The 25,722-nt window shown below is 35.2% G+C and overlaps 2 protein-coding genes across 5 annotated transcripts in view; one reads left to right on the top strand and one right to left on the bottom strand.

Annotated features, from left to right (window-relative positions):
- Positions 1 to 87: 87 nt before the first annotated feature.
- LOC145724424 (14 kDa phosphohistidine phosphatase-like) lies at positions 88 to 25,722 on the top strand. 2 transcript variants are annotated; one of them, XM_081972706.1, is made up of 4 exons: positions 88 to 240; positions 492 to 696; positions 22,752 to 22,897; positions 25,536 to 25,722. In XM_081972706.1, exons 2-4 carry the CDS (start codon positions 498 to 500, stop codon positions 25,626 to 25,628), a joined length of 438 nt encoding a protein of 145 aa, XP_081828832.1. In that variant the 5' UTR covers positions 88 to 240; positions 492 to 497; the 3' UTR covers positions 25,629 to 25,722. The 2 variants fall into 2 exon arrangements, with proteins under 2 accessions (XP_081828832.1, XP_081828833.1); XM_081972707.1 differs by having other exon boundaries at positions 108 to 240; positions 507 to 696.
- The window catches only part of LOC145724374 (arrestin homolog), a 40,983-nt gene continuing 16,334 nt past the window's right edge, over positions 1,074 to 25,722 (bottom strand). For all 3 annotated transcript variants that reach the window (XM_081972629.1, XM_081972631.1, XM_081972630.1), the window contains 8 exons: positions 17,173 to 17,320; positions 8,978 to 9,184; positions 8,815 to 8,922; positions 5,740 to 5,999; positions 4,220 to 4,453; positions 1,834 to 2,116; positions 1,570 to 1,781; positions 1,074 to 1,514 (listed from right to left, as the gene is read on the bottom strand). In XM_081972629.1, coding sequence (XP_081828755.1) covers positions 1,582 to 1,781; positions 1,834 to 2,116; positions 4,220 to 4,453; positions 5,740 to 5,999; positions 8,815 to 8,922; positions 8,978 to 9,184; positions 17,173 to 17,320 — 1,440 coding nt within the window. In that variant the 3' untranslated portion in view covers positions 1,074 to 1,514; positions 1,570 to 1,581. The remainder of the gene's footprint in view (positions 1,515 to 1,569; positions 1,782 to 1,833; positions 2,117 to 4,219; positions 4,454 to 5,739; positions 6,000 to 8,814; positions 8,923 to 8,977; positions 9,185 to 17,172; positions 17,321 to 25,722) is intronic.

Raw genomic sequence — 25,722 nt, 5'->3', positions numbered from 1 at the left:
CAACTTTCAACCAATTAAAGTCAACAAACAACAAAAATCAGCTGATTTAACTCAATTGATCTTGGAGTTTGCTGGTCACGTGCTCAAGTAATTAACAACAGATATACGGTCACGTGATAATCTGTATCAATTGACCAACAAATAAGACATACCTAACCTCAAAATTTAAACTTATATAAATGTCAGGTTTGTTTGTTGTGTAATTTGTTCATTATTTAAATTTGGTTTTATAGTGTCTTGGTAAGTAAAATTTAGTTATTACTATGTTAATTCTATAGAAATACTACAGTAGTAAAAGCTGCAACATTATCCTTGCACCTATCAAGTTGATTGTTTCTTTTTTGTGGAATAATTCAAGTACCTAGGGAAACCGGCCTGAAGCCAAAGTGTTCAAACACAATTGACACAAATTTATTTACACCAAATTCATAACATAAAAAGTGTATAAACTTCAAATTAAATAATTATAAGAATCAATATTACTATTTTAGCTCTTCATGTTAAAGGCTGGTGCATCTTTTGGTCTCCAGCAACTAAGAAAAATGGCATCCACTGCAATCCCCCAAATCAAAAATGTAGACATTGATCCTAGTGGCACCTTCAAGTATATTCTAATTAAGGTGAACAGTCCTGATTCTGATGGAAAACCCCTTCAAAAAGTGATTGTCAGAGGATATGCAGACTGTGGTTATCATGGTAAGTATTAGGACCTATTCTTTATTTTGTTTTGTTATCTGTCATGGTTACAATTTAAATTGTTTATTGCAATATTATGAGAAATCGGAGTTATAGAAAATGGATGATAAATACCTGAAAATTACCTTGATGGTTAAGACAACTTGTGGATGGTTTTCCACCATAAAAAACACTATTTATGTCAGGATATTTAATAACAAAATAAGAATGTTTGATTGCTCACAATCTTGAATATAGGGACGAGCGGACGTTAAAAGTTAGGTTAAACATAATTTTGGTGAGTTTACATTTTTACACCATAAAAACATAACTCAAACTCTCCCATCCTACTTCATCAAAATGGATGGATTTTTATGATCTGAGAGAATACCAGAGACTAGATTAAAATTGCTTTATTTATCAGTACATACTACTACCAATTTTTTTGTACAACCCATAAAGTTAGTATTAGTAAACCAATATAAGTATTAGAATAGATTTAGTAATTTTTCACTATAATGTACACTTAACACACATTTTGTCTGTTGCTATGAGCAGCGCCTTGACTGTAAGCAACAAAAAGCACGTTGAAGGGTAAAAAATACACTTTCATGTTCTTCGTTTTGAGCGCCCTCTAGGTGTTGGGCCCCATTTTGTTTCAGATTGGTCGGTAGTTGTCGATCCGACTCAGATTTGGGCATAGTGAGGATTTCATCCAAATTTTCTGGCTGTTTTTGAGTTTGAAATTTCATAGGCAAGTCTAAAGTTAACTCTTTGGTTTGATTGTTTGTTGCGCTCTCCCTTGAGTCCAGGTTTGATTTATTGATTTCCACAATGACCTACACAAATTAATATAAATAATTTTTTTCTGGGGACTGTAAAGGATTTACGTACTTGTTCCTTGTCTCACGTTCCGTCCTTCTCAGGTTTGATCCTATCCTCAGTTTTGCATGGTTTTTGAATTGATTGGACTCGTTTATATAACTCGGTTTCAACTTTTCGGATCCTTGTCAGTGTTTCACCGTCGTAATCGTTGCACGTATGCATTAGGGTGAAAGGCAATTTCAGACTTACATCCCCTCCCATTACGCTAACTATCAATTTCACTGAAAGCACCATCATTTTATTAAAAAATAATTCACAATGCTAAGAAAGTACCTTTAACGTAATAAGATACGTAAATAGCGAAAACGTTTCTTTCATCCTGATTTCCAGTAACTGAACACACAGTACTAGCCAAACTCGAATTGGTTTTGGTGTAAGTGTCCTCGAGGGCGATCCAATTTTTCGTGCTGCTGTTCATGGGCAAAAGGGTGTAGGTTTTGTTCAAAATGGAACCGGTAAGAATCGGGCACGACTCTTTGTCGCTGATCAACGCTACCACGTTTTTGAATTTTCCATTACTGAACATGCACACATCTACATGTTGTACGATGAAAACCTGAAACAATGTTGTATTTAGTCATTTTTTCTTAAATAAAAGAATGAATTAGCTGGCGGCGTGCTATCAGACCGGAATCATGTAATCAGTTAGAAAGAAGGAGAAACGGATTAAAATATCAAAGACATAAAATATAGTCATTCCACACCTGTTCTATACAGTTTTTTTGTTCAAATTTGCTATGGAAATCGCGTATGGTTTGTCAGAATTAAATGAAAAAATATTGCACTTCTATTTTAGTTAAGAAGTATCCAGAATGGAATGACACCGGTATTTTGGATCAAAATTTATGAGAGATCGACCTTTACAACAACATTGAGATTCTTTTAGATTTGGTTTCTGTTTGTAGTAACGTAGTGCCGCACCGTTGCAATCAAAGCTTTTATATACACTTTTCTTGGAAAAATCAGAGAGCAAATATTTGCCCTTCCTAAATTTAAGAATTGCGCCGCATTTTCCCCACAGTTTTTGTCCCGCAGTGTGATTCGTTAAATATGAAAAAGGTCTTTTCCCCTCTCTTTTTTTTTGCTTGCCACCGACCCAATTTAGATGTGACGCCATATTTTCTACCACGTCCATTTGTTGGTACACGCGGGCAAAATTAATTACTCCATTAGTTTTTTCTTTGTCTGTTTTTTTTAGTTTCATCGATTTAAAAAATGGTTTTTGCACCGAAAAAACCCCAACCCCAAAACAAGTTAATTTGCTTTTTAGGTACAGTTAGAATGGGCTTAGGTTAGTTATGGTTAAGTCCACATGTGCAGCATTTGTGACTGTAGTGTGTGATTGGTCAAGAAAAAGCAGCAAACTGAAAGTTGCTTTTTTGACCAATCACAAACTACCCAATGTGCTTTAATTTATGCAAATATGCTGTTTGTTTCATACAGATTATTGACGTCTAAATGTGATCTAAACTAAAATCAATCCTAGAAGGACGTTAAAAGCTTTAACAAAAAAAAAATAGGAAAACCCAAACTTTTATGGTTAAAAGTACACAACATTATCCATTGCGTTGGCTTTGACAACGTAATTAGATTGGATCGTAAACTCCGCATCCAGAGAGGCAGTGCCCGACTGAATTTAAGTTTGGCGGGCTTTATAGAAAAGGCCCTAAGTATTTTGTGGTCCTCGAATTGCCTTTAAGTGTATTCTGGCGATTTTCCATTTATACAAGACTACTTGACAGTGTCTAGAATTCTATTAGGTCCCAAATAATCCTTTCAATTTTCACAGAACTCTTCTATAATGTTTTAAAAAAATATTTGATTCGAATCTGTAGAGTAAATATGATTGTTAGTCTAAATAGTTAGAAAGTGCTAAAAAAGCTTTTGATTGTAAGCTTGAGACAGAGATTTTCAATTTTTAGTAGATTTATAGTATTAGATCTCTTGATAACTATTGATTTAAGTTTGGACTGTGAATGTTGACTTAGCAATGAGTATCATTTTAAAATTCTGAAGATGGTACATCAATAGTGATCGAAACATTGACTGGTGGTTAGCAATAAACGTCTGCATCTTTCAATGCAACAAAATAACCGAATTAGTACTTGAAGAAAAAAGAAGAAGAAAAAGAGCAGCTTTCAGCTTGCTTTTTCTTGACCAAACACAAACAACGAACAGGATACAAATACTGCACATGTGTATTTACCATTTGCCTCTATTTTGACAAATAATTGACTTACTGATGCACGTATACCATAATAATTACCAACTGCTGTACGTTCTTTCGAATCCTCGGTAATATCGTATAAATTCGAGAGTAAATGGGAAAATTGGGTCCAGAAGCGGAAAAAACGTCTCCCCTATAACGGTAACCTTTTACGGGAAAAGGTTAAAGGGTTTATGTTTTTGATCTTTTTTTGCTGCCTCTTAAGTTCGTTTAAATTTCCTTTGGGCAATTTGAGAGCGTCTGCGTTTTCAGCTTTGGACGTATTAGGTAATTAGGTAAACCTTTCCAAAACACACTTTTGTTGTTAAAATGAGAATTATTATTCAAACAGTGCAGAAATGGCAAACCTGCAAAGTTTCAAGTTATGTTTTTATGAAAAGTTCGTTTAAAGTTTCACTTATTCATGTGCCAACCTAAGCAAAAAAATCTTACCTTAATCCTCCGAATCGTTTTGCTGCTATTATTTCGAATATTCACCGTTACTCTCACTTCTTCTCCGTGGGAATAAATGCCCTTATCCAAAGAGGCACTCAGCATCACTTTGCCGTCGCTAAGTAAAAAGGGCTTTTCGATTGTCGCTTCCGGATTTGGTACTGCGGCCAAATAAGCCGCCATCGAAGGCCTTTTCGCGCTACACAACGATTTGTAGTAGTCCGATATCCGGTCCTAAAAGAAAAGTCAAAATTTTGTTAAATTATTTTTAGTTTTCAAATTACTGAGAGAACTAAGCATGTCACACTCTTAGAAAATGTATAGGGAGTCTTTACGTACGTTCCTACCACCTGTACGTTCCATCTCCAGACCACAACGAAAAGTACCTACATTATATTTTTATTACTCCTCTGCGCATCAACAATATTGAGAGCAAATGGTACCAAAATAAGTCTACTAAATTGACTTATTTTGGTGCCAGATACCTGTATTCTTCGCATGTCATTTATGATCATTGTCAAGAACGTAGTGTTGCAATGATAACATAATTTTACAGAACTCTAAGATGGTTGCTATTTTAAAATTATTACCTGCTGTGTCTTGTGTATTCTGCAAAACTAACTAAAATACTTTAAAATGAATTTTAATGCTATTGAATTCGTTTCATTCATTATTGAACTTAATCCAGAAGCCTTTGACGTAACTTATGCGATGAATTACGGAGGAAACCAACCAAATTATTAAAGGAATCCGGATAAACCGCAGTCAATTATCGGCGTGATTAAGCGATTACGGTTTTGGACCTTTTGCCGTGCGTCTATATTCAGGAAACGTCACATTAGAGGAGCGAAATGGGTTATGGCGGGGGAGGGAGAGAGTTAATCTTCAGCTTCGACAACATAAAATAGGCAGCCCTGGGGGAGAGGTTTGTTGGTTTTGTGCGACGTGAAACTTTGGTCGTCTGCGTGACCGAAATTGCAACAGGCAATATCGGCATTATCGATTATGACGCTCTGTAATCAGTAATTCAACAGTTAATGCATACTATGATTTGGATAAATTTATGTATCAGTGCTGCTGGACGTGACGTAATTTGACAGTTGACTTCTGTCAACCAGTAACATATTTAACGCAAAACAAACCTTGTTAAACAAGTACATACAGGTGTGGTAAATCCAAAAACGACCATAGGAAAACCGTGTAACGGACAGAGAAACGTAGGTAATTGCATGCGCGGGAGAAAGACAGAAAACGAAAAAAATATCAAGTAGGCCATATTTTTAGCGCGCTGTTGCCAAACGCCGTAAGTATTCAATACCCTCGACAAACTTACTTACGGCGTTTGGCAACAGCGCGCTAAAAATATGGCCTACTTGATATTTTTTTCGTTTTCTGTCTTTCTCCCGCGCATGCAATTACCTACGTTTCTCTGTCCGTTACGCGGTTTTCCTATGGTCGCTTTTGGATTTACCACGCCTGTATAGTATTTATTAATAACTTTCTTTGATGTGAATTCTAACCTCGGTACTTTCCACACTATCCATTCTCACTTCCGGTCCGGCGCTTTTCAAAGACATTCGTCGTTTGTCATATTCCATCATCATGTGACCTTCTTCGTCTACGTTTACGTCCGGTTCCGGCTCGCCCACCGACGCTTGGTTAATTACTCGGTCGTTCTTTTGATCGGCGTTTACACTGTCGTCGTCCGGTTCATCGAATGTCACACGTCCGCTGTGCTTTATCGGTGATTTTCTGACCTCGTTTCTAATTTCCGTGCCATCTAAAATACGGAAAAAAGCGTAAATATGTGTACAGTTGTTCACCACAAAAATTAATGCCTTTAGTACAAAATTAGACAAGTGGCCGATGTGAATTGAGAAAATCTGTTCATTGCCTATTAATGACATGGACAGAGATACATTGTACAGGGTGTCTTAAGTTAGATGGTTTTACGGAGTATCTCCAAAAGGGTAGAGCGAAACAGTTTTTGCAAACCTGTTAAGTTTGACACCTTCTAGCGGTTAATAGTTATTTAACCAACGAGTGTATTAATGAAAGTGATTAATAATCGAAATAGTAATTAAATTGAGATTATTAATCGCTCATTAATATAAGAGTTGGTTACAACATTTTTCCGTCGACTGTAGTTAATAATAAATGTTTATTATTCTAGAAAGTTTGAAACAAACTAATTGTCAGTTGTATAGGCAATACGGCAAACCGAAATCATAGGCACCCTTGACAATGACAGTGACAGTTGGTTCTGTCGTTAATGGTGGATGTCAACTGATTAATATGCGTCTATTTCTCTCTGTTTAATACAAATAAAGTAGAATGGAACTATACTATGAGACTCACTATACAGGTGTGGTAAATCCAAAACCGACCATAGGAAAACCGTGTAACTGACAGAGAAACGTAGATAATTGCATGCGTGGGACAAAGAGAGTAAACGAAAAAAATACCAAGTAGGCCATATTTTCAGGACGCTGTTGCCAAAATCCATTCCATCCATTAATTTTGTCGACGGTATTGGATTTTGGCATGACCAAATAAGCGAGTTATTTACGATTGGATGAAAAACTACACTAAAAAGGGTGGAAAATAAATGTATCAACTTTGACGCCCTCTAGCGACCCAACCAATAAATGAACCAACCAGTGATGCCATATTGTTAAAAAACCCAGTTATCCACTGATGTATAAAAGTCTACACAGTGCACCAAGTTGGCGAGTTATTTACGATTGAGTGAAATACTGCATCATAAACTTTGACACCCTCTAGCGGTCAAACCATTTAACCAAAGTCATATTTTTATCAAAACCCATTTTCTTGGCTATCCATCGATATATTAAAGTCCTTACCATGTCAGTTAAATCAGGAAGTTATTTAGGTTCAAACAAAACAGTACTTGAACAGAAAACATTGACGCCATCTAGCGGCAAAACGATTCAACCGGTCAAGCAAAGTAAGTTATATCGTTGGAAAGTCCTAAGCTTATATCGAAAAAAGTCAAAATAGCCGCCAAAAATCACGTGACACTATACCAGAAAAGGGTTAAAATAGCGGATTTGTGTGTGTTTGTATCAAGTGATTTTGACAGAACAGAAAAGTACAACTCAAAATGGCCGGGAAAAAAATGACGTGACCTTTAAAAAACTGGTTGGAATAAAACAATTAAAACATGTCAAAATGGCGTAAATGTCACGTGATCTGAAACTGATTAAGAGTCATAACGGTTGTCAGAACCGGGTCAAAAAAAAAACATAAAATCTAATTTTTTTTGGTAATTCTTAAATATAAAAAAAAAAAAATAATGGGAAACCTCTAAGTTCAGTCAAGCGTAACTCGGTTATTTTGAAAAATATGAAAAAATGTAAAAAGGGAAAGTTGTAGGGAACCCTTTACCAGATTGCATTAGGACACTTTGCCTGGACCTTCTCATAGAGATATTTCCGAAAAACTGAGACCCTATACAAGTCCAACCAAACGTAACGCGGTTATTCGGAAAAATAGCAAAAAAGTGTAAAAGAGGAATTTCTACATGGCTTTTCAATCTAACTCCATTGTGTTACGTATTTTTGAACAGGAAATTTTTAGCTTATTTCAAATCTGCATAAATATTCATATAGGGTGTCCCATTATAAAAAAATTATAAATTCTACGTTAGAGCACAAGATTCGCGAAAACCGCACCTTTGCTACTTTTGGAAATATCCCTTAAAACCATCGAATTTGAGTGATTGTGCGAAAGATAAATGATGTCAGTATCATCTAACAAAAAAGAGATTAGGTTTTGTAAATATTGTATGCATTTTAGTAATATAATTTCTCAGTTATTGCCAGCTGTTGCTTACTTGATCAAAGTATCGATTAGTCCTTTGGTCTTACAATCAAAAACAGAGAACATCATTAAAACCAGAATACATTACACGTATACCGGTGGCTAATTGCGAAAGGACAAGTCCCTTGAATCCATTAAAGCGAACCGCCGAAACTATTTATGAATACATTAGTGGTAGATGGCGCTCCTTTAGGACGGACACCAAAAGACAGTAATTTTAAGTTACCTGGATGATTACCCCCGAACTAATGCGTTCCAGAATTTAATTTCTTCGAAAGATTGAAAATGTCGCTTTAGAATTTTTTTGGTGGATTACGTGGTGTCCATCGGAGCAATAGGATTAACTCATTTGCGGAATCGCACCACAATCTCCCCTTCGAGATTAGAGAGAGCTTGGCCGAACTAATTCCCGGGTTGTAAAGGGAGATCGATTTAACCGGATGTTCCCGTTTCGAGAGCCTTAGCCGCCGTCTCTGGCAAAATTATACTTCAATTTGAAGGTTAAGTTTGTCTATAAGTTAATGTTAACCTTCAATTAAAAAAAAAATCCTCTAGAGTCAATATTGTACTAACTTGACAATTTATGAATCGTATTCGTTTTCAAGTTCCATGGAGCGAGCAGAGCGTTTTCGACGTCACAATGACGTAATTTGACAGTTGGTCCAATTATGTTTTTGCCAAATTACGTCATCGTGACGTTGGAGCTTGAAAACAAATGCGGCCATTGTTGAAATATCCAAAAAAATGCATACCATGTTGACAGCACTCTGGCATCGATCTGTGTGTCGTTCTAATTGACGGTTCAGGTTCAGTCAGTTCGTGTCGAGTGGCATATACAGTGTCCGCTGATCTTGATATGTCTGGAATTATTATTGTTATTATCAGGAAAAAATCAAAAACGGTGGGAAAAAATACCTTGAGGTGGAAAAAATCGATTTTCGATTGGTGCGCTTTTGCATCCGAATAGTAAAGCTTTCCGATTCATTTTTGCTTGCTCTTTTGACGTTTTTCCGACTCCGGGGCTGTAACGGTATGGGGAAGGGGGCGCGAACGCCCTTTGAACCACCCGAATGCCCATCCTAACTGTGGTACGTTTGTGCAGTTTTTCGTCCATTCTTTCGGCTGGAAAAAATATCACAAAACACACAAATTAGCCTAAACGACCTTGCTGAAATTGAAACCAAAGTCAAACGGGGTGATTAATTTTAATTTACGTTTCAGTTACGCAGCGACATTATTTTGCTAACGACCTTGCAAATTATCTCTTTACAAAATTTTTACAGAATTTTCTACAAAGAAACGATAATTTGCTGGAACTGTAACGGTTATTATTATTGGATAGGAAAAAGCTCGAGCAAAAAGAAAGGAGCGGATTAATTAAGATCTCGCTAACTAATGGGGCCCATTGTGGAACAGATTTAACGAACTATCCGCAAATTAATCAAACCGCGTGCGTTTCCTTCAAGAATCCAAATTTCTTGCCACCCGAAAATTGCGACGTTATTAAGTTTTTCCGCGATTCAGGAGAATTTCACTTGCATATCAACAAGTCTAATCTCAATACTCTTGAACACTTTATTAATTATTGGATTGACAAGTTTAGTGCAAGTGTATTTATGTAGTTAGAGTGAACATACCCCAATTTGACAAATGTCATTGATAAATCTCATTTACATTAGACGAATTTTGGCGTTAGTGTTTACTAGATTGTTTACATAAGGTCTGTTTGCAGAACGAATCTCCAACTAATAATCAGAGAAATATGTCCAGCTATTGCCAATTACCCTTCAAATGTCAATGTCACGTGAGCATTCAACCAATAAAAGCCAACAATTTCCGATTTTCAGTTGGAAACAACAAACAGACCTATAGTCTATCTCATTTTAACTTATTCTGACAGAACGAGCCTGTGTTACAATTTTAACTCAAGTTAACACTTTTGCCAAGCCAAAATCAATAATACACTGTTATCTATCAAATGTCGTTCTCTTTGGTGACCTGACGAATAACAGAACTCGGCTAATGACAATTGACATTGACGTGTTTGATGTTGGTGAAAATTAATAGCTAAAAAGCTCCAAATATTCTGTACATTTTTATATACATACAGGTGTAGACATTTCAAAAATTTCAGTAAAAACCAACGATAAGATGAACTCTAATTTCAAACCATTGCTCCAGACAAAGATGGCAAAAAGCCATGTGTGTCAAGTGACGTGTCAATCATTCGTCAATGCAGTCACGTTATACAGGGTGGTCCAGTTTTAAATGTCAATAATTCACCAATCCATAGCCAATTAAAAAATAAGTTGACATTCATTATGTCATTTTCCTGAAAAGTGCTTCCTAAGGAAAATACAGTCCTTTTTTTGTCATAACTGTCAGACCGTTGGAGCAATATTGATCAAATTTGGAACAAGCACTTTATTACACGTTATTACGCTCAAAGACCCAAAACTAACCCAACCCAACTTAAAAATTGTCTTGGAAACGGAAAATTCACTTAAGAAGTTTAAAAAATATTATTGTAGCCAGTTTTCATAGTTTCCAGACAAACTAAAAGACTTTAGTTTTGAAAATTGAGTTAGAAAAGATAAAAATTTCAGAAGCTTAAAAATTGTGTTTATAATCAGTTTTCATTCAAATCGAGAGACTTTAATACTAAAAATTGACTTGTTGACATAAAAACTACTTTTTATACATACATTTAAACCTTAAAAATTGACTTGAACCCCAAAATGTGATTGAACTAATGAAAAGTGACATCAGAAGCTTAAAATTTGCATTTGAAGTAAGTTTTCATAATTTTAAGACAAATTTCAATATTTTAGACTTTAAAATAGTCTTAGATGCAGGACATTGACATTAGATTCATGAAAATTGTCTTGAAAACTAACTTTTCGTGCTTTTTACTTTGCTTTTAATTTTCTTCGAATTCTGGACTAATTTTAGTGCTTCAAAACTGCTTTCAGCTTGGAAAATCGTTTTAAGACTATCTTCACCAAGTTATTGACATAGCAAACTTAAAAAACAATTTTTACATTCTTCATAGACTTAAAATGGCATTCCAAGCTTTGTCACTATTAAATCGACTTCTAGACAACTCAGTGCTAAAAATTCGGGTATTTCTTAATAAACTAGACTGTTTTTAGTGTTTTAAGGCTGTTTTCAGTGCCTCAAATCGAGTTTCAAGACTATCTTTACAAAGTTTTTGACTTATCAGGCCTAAAAGCCAGTGTGTCCACTGACCATAGTCTTGAAAATGTTATTTCAAGCTTCTTCACTATTAAATTGACTTCTACACTCATAGGTGCAATAAATTGTAGCATCTCTAAGAAATTCAGACTGTTTTTAGTGCTTTTTAAGACTGAAAAATCAAGTTTAAGACTATTTCCAAAAGTCAAGTTTCTTCAGTAATAAAAGTAAAAAATTTTGGTACCAAATGCTACAATAATAGTCTTGAGAACTAATTTTTAGAAATAAAATTGTCCGAAAATTTAATTTACTTCTAGACTTGTTGTCCAGTCCAGAAAATTGAGTTGTACACCAATTAAAGTCTTGAAAATATACTTTTGGACTCTCTTTAGTTCTAGTAAAGTCAGTTCTAGCATTAAAAGTCAACTTTTATATTATTTTTAGTAGTAAAAAATGAGTTTCATGCACAATACAATCTTTGTCTTGATTTCCGGACTTTTTTTAGTTCTTGAATGCCAGTTTCAGACACTCAACCAGGATGGCAGTCTGAGAAAGCGAATCATAAGACCATTCCTAATAGTAAAAAGCACGTTTTTAGACTATTCAGTACAAATTTGGACTTTCACAAGTCTGGAATGTTGAATGAATTTTTTAAATTGAAATTGAAACGTTTTTCAGAAAAATGAGATAATGCAAGTCAACTTATTTTTTGATTGGCTATCAAATGGTGAATTATTGACACTTAAAACTGGACCACCCTGTATTTACCTATCAAACTTGTTTCTGATTGGTAACAAAACAAATAACCGAACTCAGTAATTACAATTGACATTCGATAAATATAATTCACGTTGATGACATTAATAATAAATTAATAGACATTGACATAGCTGCAAAATATCCTATTAATGACGTAATTCTAGGGTTCACATTCACATAATCTAAGTTGTGATTTGACTGTGACAGATTATGTGCAAAATGTCACAGTCAAATTTAAACCTAGCCCAGCTGTAGCCAGCCTTAAAGCTGTAGCAATTCCATGACTAAAAATGGCAGTTTTATCAGTCTTGCTCCACAAATTTAGTATGACCATTAAGTTTTATCGATTTGTAACATTTCAATTTTGAAATTATAAAGGTAGAAGGAGACGGAAGGAAGACTATTATATTCTCGTTTAATACGCTCCAGGGAATTCTAGGCCCTCGCAAGCTCCAAAAACATATTTCTCGAGAGGATTACGGCCATCGTTATGTGCTTAATGGATTAGAGGAGTCACAACAATGCCTTATACGAAACAAACAAGTTGGAAAATGCCATTGTTATTCCTTTTGACTGAAACTAAACGATATTAGTATAATAAGTAGGAAGACATACGTTTCTTAGATGTTTACTTTTCTAGAACAGTTTACTACTAAATTGGTAATTTTTTTCCAAAATCCAGTACAGGAAAGGGCACAAGCGTCCTTCGCATCGTTATCGCGTGACGTGGATTTCATTATTCAGAAGATTGATTGGCCCTTCAATGTCGAAATCAGCGAAAACAGAAATAGCGTGCAACCCTTTTCAAACTTTCGATTTTTTTAATTACCCCAATAATTCACGTTCAGGTATGCTCAGGGTCTTTTAATCGATTCAGGCTTGTAAATTTGTAAAATAAAAACTTCACAATTTATTACCGAATGTTTAGTGCAAGAGAATCCAGAGATACATTGAAAACAAATGTATTCGTGCTAATGGTTAAATATTACAATATTATATTCAAACACGACCCTGAATATTGTTCAAGGTTTGCGTGACCTTTTTTTTTTGATAACGTTTAACCTGAAAATAGCCGAGGTAATGTTTTTTCCTTCATTGACTGAACAGTTTTCTTATTTTCCTCGAGTTCTTGACGTTCTCAGGAAAATGTTCAACTTTTTTTGAAAGATTAGTTGAAGTCGTATAACAACATTTGTGTAGAATGAAATAATTTTGAAATATATGTTACTTTAAATAAAAAATTGTGAAAATGCAATAGCAACACTAGCAAAACATTATCACTGACTTATTTTAAGGTTAGTTCAATTTTCTAACCCAGAGTGGTATGGGATTTACAAAAATGCTTCACATGCAGACTCGAAAGCATAAAAACCAGTGTATTGCCGTACTGTTTCAATAACATTTTTTGATAGAGCAGAGTTCGAAATCTGAAAAATGCTGTTGTATTTCGGAAAACAATGATCTCTTGTTGATTTACCTTATTTAAAACCTTTTTGGGTAATTGAATTCCGAACAAGATGTATTAGAAATTCACCAGCTTCTCCAGATGATTTACGCTAAAAGGAAACATTTTGAATAACAAAATCTTCCATTATTACAAAGTCTCGAAGGATTAATCTGAACAAGTACAAAGCTCTTTCAACGGTCTTAATAAAGCACGTGCCATAAGTTTTTAATCACAAAACGCCTTTTTGGCTTCCTCTTTGTGATTTAAATTACGTTTCGACTCAAAATTAGATTGTCGGATGCAGCGAATGAGTGCTGATTTGAGGTCGAACGTGGAACGGAAATTTTTAATTATCGATTTTCTAAACCTCCTTTCAATTAACACCTTATTTTTTTAAATTAATTACTATAAAATAGAATTGTGTGCCTTAAAATAGAGTTCAAACCAAACTCTTGGTGCTTTGTAAAGGTAAAGTAACAAATGATGAAATCAAACTTCTTTCAACTAGAAGAAGTGATTTCTTAACAGTTTCAGAGTATCAATTTAATTTGACAGTTGGTCACGTGACTATTTGATCAGGAAACATTAGGCACTTTTTTGCGTTGACCCGTACCATCCTTCGTAACTACTTTGTAATGGCGATGCCCTTTTTATACAACAATAATTGTAGCTACGATCCCAAAGAGTCTCGTCGGATGTTCTGACAAGTAGAAAAATTGCCTATTCCTAGCCTGATTGATTTCTTGTGTCGACATTCGCTCCAGGCAAATTGACACATGTTATTTATGAAGTTTGGCACCATCGTTCGTTCGAAATCCTGATAAATGTAGGAAGAAGATAATTATTGCTTTTCCTAGGAATTTTTTTAATTCCGAGGATTGTTAGGGCGTTTTATGAGGAAAAACACGTAACCAAGATAGATACTTTATAATGATTCCATCCACTGTTGCTGTTACAGCCCAAAAACTAAATTTTTTTAGTTTAGAGTACTTGTAGTTAAGTTTAGAGTCGTTTTCGGTTTTGGACACTTAAAAATATCTAAACCAAATACTTTTTACTTGCTTGACACAAATATAAGTCCAAACCACTGAAGAACTATAAACAACAGGCAACTATAATACTAAATATTAGTCGCAGTATGAATAGAACTGAATACAAGACAAAACATTTTTCTTTATTTGACATTTGGCGATCTTTATTTAACAATTGCCAACCAATTCTCAATTCTCCAAATACAGACAGATTTCCTTAAGCTTTTGGATGAAGAATCAATAAAAATGATCTGCAAAACATTTAACAATATTTATGACACAGGCAACATCCCGAAAGAATGGCTCATCTGTGAATTTATATTGCTGTCCAAGAAACAAGGGGCAAAGAAAGCTTAATGAGCCATTTACTAAAGCTTTTCCTTAAGGTCATCCATCGCAGAATATATAAAGATATGCGAAGAGAGAGTAGCAGACACACAATTTGGCTTCATGAATGAAGTTGGAACAAGAGAAGTGCTGTTCAGTATACAAGTATTATTTCAACGATGTAGGGACATGAATTTGCCAGATTTATACCTGCTTTGTGGACTACCAAAAGGCGTTTGACAAAGTCCAACACCAGAAGATGATACAAGTGCTAAAAGGAACCGGAATGGATGATAAAGACCTCAGAATTATACGATACAAAACCTGTACTGGAACCAGACAGACACCATAAAAATCAACGCTACAGATGAAACAACAGAGGCAGTTGTATCATCTCCCCTCTGGTGTTCAATATGTATTCAGAAGAGATATTTAGAGAGGCTCTGGAAAACGATGATAATGAAATTCTTGTAAACGGTGAACTGCTGAATAATATCCGATATGCAGATGATACCGTCATATTTGCAGATAGTATAGAAGGTCTACAACAGCTAATGAACAAAGTAAATGAAGTAAGCTAAAGATATGTGCTAAAAAAGAACATCAACAAAACGAAATTTGGGTGGGAAATTTCGGTGATAAGTAAAGAAAAGAAAGAAAAAAAAAATCAGATGTAGAATAGAAAAAGCAAGAGATGCCTTCATCAAAATGTCTAAGCTTTTCAAAAGCCATAACCTCAAATTAGATGTCAAAGTAAATGTGTTCTCCATATTGTACTATGGCATGAAATCCTGGACATTGACCGAAGCTACACAAAAGAAGCCTTCGAGATGTGGCTGTACAGAAGGATCCTTAGAATATCATGGGTAGATAGAGTGACCAACGAAACAATACTGGAAAGAATGGGGAAGGAAAAAGAGGTGATGAAAACGATTAAGAGAAGGAAAGTGGAATATCTCGGACGTATAATGAGAAATGACAACAAATACAAACTCTTAAAATCCATCCTCCAAGAAAAAGTGTTTGGAAAGAGAGGGCCCGGAAGAAGGATATCATGACTCAAGAACCTAAGGACATGATATTCAAAAACAACCACAGAACTGTTTAAAGGCACTAGAAGAAGAGGAACCAATTCTCCCGAAAAATATTGCGAAACTGTGTAAGTGACATATGTCAAATCATAGTTCAACGTCTAGAAAGCCTAGAAGGTGTTTGTCAAAAATTGCAATATGGCCGAATTAGTGCTTGTTGCTAATATCTAGTTTTGAACACCTTCCTTTTGTGAAACAGTTCTGATTTTGATTGAATTTGTACAGTTTTGAGTAGTTTTTCATGTCCACTAGTTTTCTGTCATATACAACGTGTTGATTAAACGAGCCCACAAATTAGAGCTCTCAAACTGAGAAGTTTAGTATTAGAGTACCCAAATTGACAAAAATAAGCACTCAGGGTAAGTAAGTATGAATGAATATTAGTAAAGCAGTTTTAATAATCAAACAAATATTGAAATAAAAAATGCCTTATTGCTTAATTCTTAAGAATAGTGCCACCGCCCTCTATACTAGAAAACCTAAAATGTCACTTTTAATGGCGGCGTTAGCGGTTTTCGTTTTTTTTTTTAAATTGTTTCGTGTAGTTGATTGCAAGTTGTGAGTGAAAAATCAAAAAAAGTTTCATTCCTGATCCAGATATGTATAGATAGAGCTTTTTTATACACAATCAAGTCCAGCCTAAACAAATTAGTTAGAACATTTATCCTGGAAAGAACAACACACAGCAAACTAGTTTAAAAACTATTCAATACAAGAAAATTTGTTTGCTTTTTTCTGAATTGCTGTTACAATGTGGCTAGGAAAACTTATGAAAGGCAGCAAACAAAAATAACTTACGCAAATAACCTCAAGTCTAGATTGAAAATTCAATTTCCACAATACAAACTGTCACCACTATTCCCACTATATTGGAATTTTTGGCAAGCACTTTCTAGGCTTTCTAGTATAGTAGGCGGTGATATTGGCAACGTTGCAACTGTCACAGCAAATTAAATAGGTCACGTGTTTTCACTCGTTAAACGTCTCGTGTATATTATGATGCTTTGGGGTTGTTGCACCGTAGTATTTTAAGCATTAAAGTAAGTGTAGTTTAGACTGAATTTTTCCCTCGTTCGTCACCATCAAAACTAAACCTATTAAATAGCGACGATGCAAATGTCTTGACATTTATCAGCTGTCAAATTTTACTTGGCTAAAATGATGTGGGTTCAGAAATACCGCCGATGCGCGCTACGTGACGTTATTTTATAGTTTGTCACGTGACATTGATTATACAGTCAAATTACTCTGATGTCTTACCAACGTAGGCTCTGATATCATAACTGGTTCCAATAGGGGCGCCACTGTATTCTTTGGCCGGCACCAGTTGAACGCTAGGGGGCGCCAGTGGCGTAATTTCCATCGTAAACGGGTAGGCGTTGGAGCCGAGTCGTTTCAGTAAAGCTTCCTGGAACGAAAAAAATGATTAAATCAAGTTGCGGCTTTTGTCCCATCACAATAATTAAGTGTACAAGTTAATTAAACTGGAAAATTTTGCGTATAATGGACAGACCGATAGACGTGGAAAGTTCAACCAAGTAATAACTTTCCGTAAACGGACGGGTGGCTGCGCAATTTCCAAGTTGTCCTAATATCGTTACGTTCTGTAAAGTTGACTTTTCAGTTCGTAATTTTTTTTTTTTGGAAAACCGATCGTCTTTTCTATAATTTCATAACTCGGAAAAGCGAGGCACGTCGAACTAAATCAGCTCGACATCACTATGTCCGGTATGCGAGGCACGTCAATCGGCTCGCACTTTTCGTCGAAAAATCTCGACGAAAAGAGGAGCGAAAGCAGTGAAATCGCGAACTTCAAACCCAATTTGGAGCCAGTTTGTTCTACCATATACTAGCCTGTATAGAGCGATTCAAAGTGGATTATTTCTTCCTATTGAATTGGTCACAAACAAACAGAAATTTGATTTCAAACCCTTTGTACTCTGATTGCAGGTAAATAAAAGTCAGTAGCATCAGATTTTAGAGTCAGTGGTGCGGATTTTTGGTGATTTTCTTCTTTACAGGCTGTTAAAAATACGATGTAGTAGCATTGCTATTTTAGATACTATAGTAAATAGAGCTTTAGAAGAATACAATATAACATTATGGACCTATGGTAAGCATTTTAAGTTTGACAAATAAAGAAGCAATCGTTTACAAACTGGATCATAACATTTTTGAATTTGAATACACAAACAAAAGTAAATGACAGTGGTAGTTTTCCATCAAATTCCTCAAAAAAAAAGCTACAATCATCTAGCGAATGGGCCCCTTAAGCTGTTTAGGAAATGGGATATACTTCAGTAGGAACAAAAACAAATATTTTAACATATTATGGAAATTTTGAGACCGCTCTATCCTAAAAACAATTCAATAACATAAGCCGCAAAATTGGATATTCTATCCTTTGCTCAACGACGAAATAACTCGACACTCCGTCAGATGTACCGAAATTTGACACCGACTTGTAAATAACCAAAAAAGAAGGCAAAACGTAACTCGCAAGAAATATTTTCCGTGCATACAAATATGAAAACGTAGTCAGGTATTGATTTCAAAAGGCGTTTTAAGACCCTTTCCGAAAGAATACACACGCTCTCTTTCCTATACTCACTCTTTTTCCAGGAAGAAATATTATTTAGGCCGTTAAGAGGCAAGGTGCATAACGTCTATTAGCCTTTTTCTTGAATATCGAACAGCGTCCATTATCTTTTTTCCGAGCATAGGGTTTTGTTCAGGGAAAGGATTGGAAAAACAATTTTTTAGCATGACCTCCAATACCTTAACCAGGCCATGGTTCCTAAAGTGTTTTAAATCAATTTACCTTCACAAAATGGTAGTAATAAATTAGTATGTTAGATAAAAGTTGGCCGTTGGCCCAATTCGATTAATGTGGGTGAATGTGGCTGTCCTTTTTCATCTTGCTAATAAATTCGGACGATCAGTCAGGACAACAGATTTAGTAGAATGACACGTCTTATATCAGCATGAAAAACGCTTCTTTTAGTTTACATTAACATTTGTTTCACTTTCTGTATACAGGAAGAACTACTCTCCATCCCAGCCGAAGTGGCAGTGTCCCAATAAATGGTGACATCAGATTGAAATTCGCTTATGTCTTAGATTAGTTCCAAAGCTTTTTATTGATAATTCGCGGTTGTCAGCTACATGTGATTTAAAAGGTTTTGTTTTCGTTAAGACAGACATATTGTAAAGTTCGGGTATTTTTTTTTCAAGCGGTCTAAAATAAGCCTATTGTGTACCTGTACTGCCGGCGTAGAAAGGCTATTTCATATCCTAGGAGGTAAAAAAATAATGTCCAGAACTTGATCCAGACTAAAAGGGTTGCATTTAGAAAAAAGCAGATGAAATTAATGCGACACTTACTTTGCTTTGATTGGCTTGTCAGGCTTGGCTCTGCAATACAATCCTTTCATGTTCTTATTCTGAAATACAGTTTTTCTAAAAGTGTCAGGGCTAAATTTGTGATAAAATTCAAAATCAACATAAACAAACGGACTGACACAAAAAGACAAAAACTGATTGACACAACACGGCTAATACGGTAACAACACGAAGCTATTTCCAAAGTTGTCTAACAGAGGGCGTATCATGGCTGTCTAGCGTCATCTGTCGATTACGGTTACGCGCTCCGAATTTACACGGAACGCGGTTCTTGAAAATAGGCTTTCAAAAATGTTATCGGCCATTTGCTCTGATTTTCTGGCTTCAAATCTCCGTTGTTCCATGAGAATGATGTTTTTTCAGTAACCGTTATATATGTATATTTACCAGTCCGAATTAATCGGTTAACCTGGCTAGGAAACGATACACATCCTATGTTTACCTTATTACGCTTTCACTGTGTCATCTGTCAAAAATCGTGATGTCCATGGCACACTACTCACACACTCAAGTTGTTGTATTGTCAAATAAAGTTTGAAGTAAAGGGGCAGGAACTTCATTTATGGCAGAATTGTAAATTTGAAAATTGCTCATTTAAACTGACGGTTCATAGTTCGAATACCGACAAAGAAAATGTCTAGATTATTAGTTACATTTTTCTATTAATTGATATTTTAATTTATGTTAATTGTGTAGTGAATATAAAAAGTTTGTAATGCAAGGAATAAAGCAAACAAACATGAAAAATCAGTGGTTTATTATGCCTAATGAAAAAGTTGAATTTTTAAGATTGTGTTAAAATGATTGAACAAATTATGTATGCTAGTATTATCCTAACTAGCCAACAAATTGGGTTTTCCGGTCAAAACATCACAAATCCATACACACTGTATACATGCCGCTTGAAAAAAAATAGTATACGTTACACGGACGTAGAAAGCGATTATTGTGTATAATGTTTAATAATCGCCTCTTTCTACGCCTAATAACATAATATACTATTGTTTTTTGATACCAATAGCTGAAGCAATCGGCCCAAGTATTGTTCAGTGTCAGTGCAAGAAAATTGTTTCACCTTTTTTACGAGAGTATTCGGCAACTTGGCATCAGTGTGTTTTTAAGGTTCGCAAAGGACAGAAACATATTGGTTGACAATTGACATTGACATTAGGTTTACCGATTTGACAAGACTCACAAGAGTGAGGTTAAGCTGGTAAAAAGCAAAATATAAAAACCTTCGGAAAAATTAAATTAGCGTCGTTATTATTTTACTTGAATTGTGCAGGCTGGTGTTTGTAGTGATTCTGGACTGTGTATGTTATTTTTCTTGCAAAGAAAGGTAAGCAGCAACCAACCCTCTGTATGTCACATGAAACATATCTATCAGCCGCAGCTCAGTGTGTTTAGACATTTTCGGTAACCGAAAATATCAAAATATGAAAAACACAAATACAACTCACACAAAATAATAGCCTAATCGATAAATTTAAGTTGCAACGGAAAAAGTTTGAAGAAACTGTCAACAAACGCCAAACAACCAAAATTATGAATTTTAAATGGCGTTGCGAACAGCGCCGAATTTTAACGATTGGTGTATTGCAAACTAAAGATGGAGCAAAGTTTCGTAAATGACACTTAACCACTAATCAGAAAGTCTGCTTGATCAACTGTCAAATTCACGTCGACAGACACATGACAGTTGTTCGCCATCTTTGTTATTAGTTAATACCTCTTCTTAATGAAATTCCCATACCCGTATACTAGATAGGACACCCACTGGATCAGTAATTAACCAACAAAGAGGTTGTCATCAAACCGCATTCAGAACAAAGTGAAACATCTCCAAGTTGTCTGTGTTTTCTATTGTCTCTCTTATCAAACACTGTATATCTACGTTTTACACGTGACATCCACGAATTAAACTCGATCGTCTTTCGCGTTAATTAAGGCCTTAAAGATTGAATTACCTTCAACGTCGCTTCGTGAAATTTGTGGCGGTTAAGCCAGTATTCACACACTGAAAAGCTAATGAGAAACACGAGACGATAAAAACAAACTACTTTCCTAAGACCCTTTTCTAACAACATTGTTTTAGGAAGTTTCCTTTCTACCTGCTTAAAGTGATTGGTTGTTTAGATGAGCAACCGCTAGATTAAACGACCTTCCTGCAGTACTTTGTATATTGTTAAAGTTGCAGTAGCAAACCCGCTGGAAAAACAAACAATATTCGGGTTTCTAGGTCAATGCCACACCCCTGAAACATCCAGGGCAAACGTGCAACTCGTGTTTTCCGCGCAACATCAATTAACACCCCCTAATTACAGTTAAACAACCTCGATCAAGTAGTGTAAAGTAAATATATCGGAGAAATGTAAATAAGTGCCCTTACGCCCTTAAAGAGGTCGTAAAAAGTAATTTGACAGAAATTATACAAAATCAGTGAAGTGATGTAACAAACGGTAAATAATACACACACCACCCTTTTCTTCATCCCTTACGGGTCCTAGATTTGAATTATTCAACGCTGATGAATGCCTGTAGTGAAATGCTTTTAATGTATTATTTGTTGCGGATTGGAAAACAATACGGAGAGGTTTTATTACGAAATAATAGATTCTTGGATAATCTAGTTAATTTTTCAATCACAAACCACGCAATATAAGGGATCAGAGTTCTGTTCTGATTTCCTTGAAAATTGTGTAGAAAACTGCGCTAAACGTTGACAATACAATTTTTGCGTCAAAAATGTCTTTTCTACTGAAAAAGTATAAGATCTCCCGCCTCTAAAATAGTATTAACAAACACTAGGGTGTGTGATCGGAAAACACCCATGCATTCATATGTCAATTGAGGAAGTTTTTAAATGTGTGTCAAATAATCGGTGATTATGTTGGACATGCTTGATTCCAAAACTAGTATGTCTATTCTGGCAGTATAAATACATTAAAATTTTGATTAAAAACCTAATAATTTCCACATTAGTGTGACATTTCCGCCATTAGTGTCATCTCTCAAACAGACTGACGACAGTGACGTAACGATCAAATTTTGAATGCACCCGGTATTTTTTTTATTTCTAACAAAGACACTTACAACTTACAGTTGACAGACATCACTCTTGTCACTGTGAAGTGTGTCTGTCACACTGTCAACAGATTGTCAACTGTCAACAGATTAGCGCCAGAGTACTCCGAATTCAATCGTTTGTAGCTCCCGAGCTGCAACTTCACTTAATATTTATCCTCATGCCGATGCCGTTTGAAAAATAAAATAAAAAACCAGAAGAACGACAAAGTAAAAGCGCGATTAATCTGGCGGTCTTCTTTTTGTCTTGGAAATGCGAGGGTTTGTAGCTGTCCTTCCATTCCAGCTTAAAACCGTATTTTTTCATCTTATTTAAAAAAACACAACGTTGCAATTTTTTTTTTTGGTTGCAGCTGACATCGAGGATAAAGTGACGGAGGAATTGCAAGCCCTCAAAACGGCCAAGACTATTTCGGACTGGTCGGAAAAAGTTTTGGGCGGTGGCCGAATAAAACACGACCCGACTGCTAAAAGTCTTCATGTTTATGGATATTCTCAGGTAATAACTCGATTTTTCCTCTTTTCACCAATCAGACGATAATTTGACAGTTAGCACGTGACTGCGCTAATCGTACACAATAGGACTGTCACGTGATAATTGTCAAATTGAAGTCTGAGTTTTAAACTGTAGTAACATAGGCCATCTTGTTTTGTCAAAATGAGATTGACACTGTAAACACTCTAATAAACACTTCTAAAGAAACGAATACTTTGTTGACAGTTGACACAGTCAACAGTTAGAAGAAAAACTTTTTAATTTTTTGTCTTTATTGAAACTGTATAAAATCTAGGTCAAATTTCTAGTTAAATTGCACAAACAAGAAAATCGGGAGGAGTAAAAATGACAAAACCGTCCACCGGAGCGTAAAAATTTAAATTTCTACAATCTAAATTTGAACTGACAGGTCGTATCGATTCGATTTACATTCGTGATTGAGGGAATATTTCTGAAAAGTGGTAACGTTAAAATCACTAGTAAAAATTTTCTTTACATTATGTCATTCACATCGTTCTAAAAGGGGATTAAATAATTAACACACATTATCGATTTTCTATTGGAGAAGGGAGAAACGTATCCGCTCATTAAACACAATTGGGAAATGCGGCTTTTTTTAAACTTTTATCGTTGCGGTTTTAAAATCGGTCCATCCTTTTTTTTTTTGGAATGGCAACAGTTTATCAGATTTAGTCCACTTTGTTTGCGTTCCGTTTTCAATGTTTGTAGCGCGGTTCATTCAATCTGTTTGTCCGATGTTTCTCAACAGGGTAAAAGTTGCTTTTGAAAAAAGTTTACACGTGTATACTGATTAGCTGGTTTTTATTATGCAAACAGGAATTTGAAGTTAAAACTACCGAAAATAGTACATTAGTGTACGTTTGGCAACTCGAACAAAATGGAACCAAAACATTTCTTTTTTATGGTTATAAGTTATAATAATTGAGAAAATGCTGTGACGTTACGAAAACGTGACGTGACTACTGGGCTTGACATTTTAAAATGCGTTCGTTTTGCTAAGCGATCAGTTGCAGGCTATCGCGCTCTCTTTCTCACACCCTGTTATTTAACTGACGCAGATATGAAACAAACGCGGCCTTTATACTAGAAAGCCTAAAATGTCACTTTTAATGGCGGCGTTAACGGTTTTCGTTTTATACACAAACGTATGCAGATGCAGTAAAAAATATGTTTTTTTTTTTAATTGTTTCACCTTCTAGGCTTTCTAGTATAGTAGGCGGTGGTTGTATAGATTGTTTGCTCAGTTTGCTGTGACCGGCTGACAGCTGACATCATTTCATGCGATTGAAAACGAAAACTTCTTTTAGTCTATAGTTAGTTAATTATTAGTATGTGCACATAATGATATTACTTATCATTGTGATACGTTGTGTGTAAATTTTAAACACCACCATGTAAAAATTTTGTTTTAACGATACAGAAAAACATCTGACAACGCAGCTGATTTGACGTCAATCACGTGCAACAGAATCACGTTCTATTTTAATGTTTATTGGTGTCAATCTTAGCACTGTTTGTAGTTTATTAGTTAGGAGCTCAAAAGAAGAGTTTTACCTAAATTCGCCATTTTGAATTTTAAAATTGTCACGTGACAGACATTTTACGGAAAAACCTCTTAGAAAATCTTGAACTATCATCAAAATTGGTCACGTGACTGATATTTGTTATTTAGTTTTTTAAATCAAATTTTCACTATTTGTAAAAAGTTGATAGAGTAATAACACAGATGGCGCTACAAGTCAAAAACCGTTATTTTAAAATGCGCAACTGCCAAATTGTTTTGGGTTGGTCAAGCTGGTCACGTGACAGATTTTACCACCAAATTTGAGGCTTACCACGAAAAATGAGGCTTCTGTTTAACCAGCCATCTTGAATTTCTAAAAGTGAACACGTGACTGATAATGACAGAAAACTGAAATTATACAATCAAATTGATTGCATTGAACAGAAAAATTTTTTACTCTGTTGGACAAAGCTGATGTCAAATCAAAAATCAAGATGGCGCTAAATGTTGGTCGGCCATCTTGAGTTTTCCAACTGGTCACGTGACAGCTGGATCGCGCGGCAATTCACTTGAAATTTACTTTTTACTTGCAAATGACATTTCCAAGCTAGTTAGTCGTTGAAAACAATCACTACAAAAACCAAAAGATGGCGCTATATGTCAGGCAGCCATCTTGGATGTTTATTTTGACAGAAAACCAGTCACGTGACCAGTCCAGAACCAGAAAACCAGTCAAAACTGTAATACTTGCAATTGATTCACTAAACTTGTCAAATCTAGTTTAACCTTTTTAAGATGGCGCTATTGTGTTGATCACGTGGTTACGTTAGTCACGTGACGGGCTTTTTACCGTCCTTATCAATTTTATTAATTTCTAACTGTCTAAATCAGTTAAAATCTTGCAGCTACAATATTTTGGTATCAATATGACAAACACGGGTCACGTGACGCTCTGGCCCTAATCGGCCATATTGGATTATTAATTGTCAAAATTTTCGTGTCTTGTCCTAGTAATTATCACAAACCACTACGATTTACGCAATTGTGAAGTTTGAGAAAAAAAATAAATTTAACTTAAAATTGTATTTATTTTTTTCACAAATGACTTTTTTTTAGGGTTTTGGTAAGGCAGATCATCAAGTGACCGTCGAGATTCTGAAAACTCAATATCCAGACTACAACATCACTTGGTCAGATGAAGGATATTAAACTAACCACTGAGTTTTTGTGATTTTGTTATTTTAAGGAATCGAAGTTTGTACTACAAACAAATGAGTGGGTAAAAAATAAATTATGATTTCCT

This window comes from Ips typographus, linkage group LG2 (assembly GCF_016097725.1).
Source record: "Ips typographus isolate SLU linkage group LG2, UJ_Ityp_2.0, whole genome shotgun sequence".
Classification (NCBI taxonomy): Eukaryota; Metazoa; Arthropoda; class Insecta; order Coleoptera; family Curculionidae; genus Ips; species Ips typographus.
Note: the sequence above shows the minus strand (reverse complement) of the source record. Positions and strands in the feature narration are given on the sequence as shown.

What these genes read in the sequence shown, in the direction of transcription:
- LOC145724424 (XM_081972706.1), top strand. Translation starts at nt 498, where the DNA reads ATGTTAAAGGCTGGTGCATCTTTTGGTCTCCAGCAACTAAGAAAAATG. An exon ending in TGCAGACTGTGGTTATCATG is followed by an intron (nt 697 to 22,751) that starts GTAAGTATTAGG and finishes TTTTGGTTGCAG; the next exon opens with CTGACATCGAGGATAAAGTG. An exon ending in ATGTTTATGGATATTCTCAG is followed by an intron (nt 22,898 to 25,535) that starts GTAATAACTCGA and finishes ACTTTTTTTTAG; the next exon opens with GGTTTTGGTAAGGCAGATCA.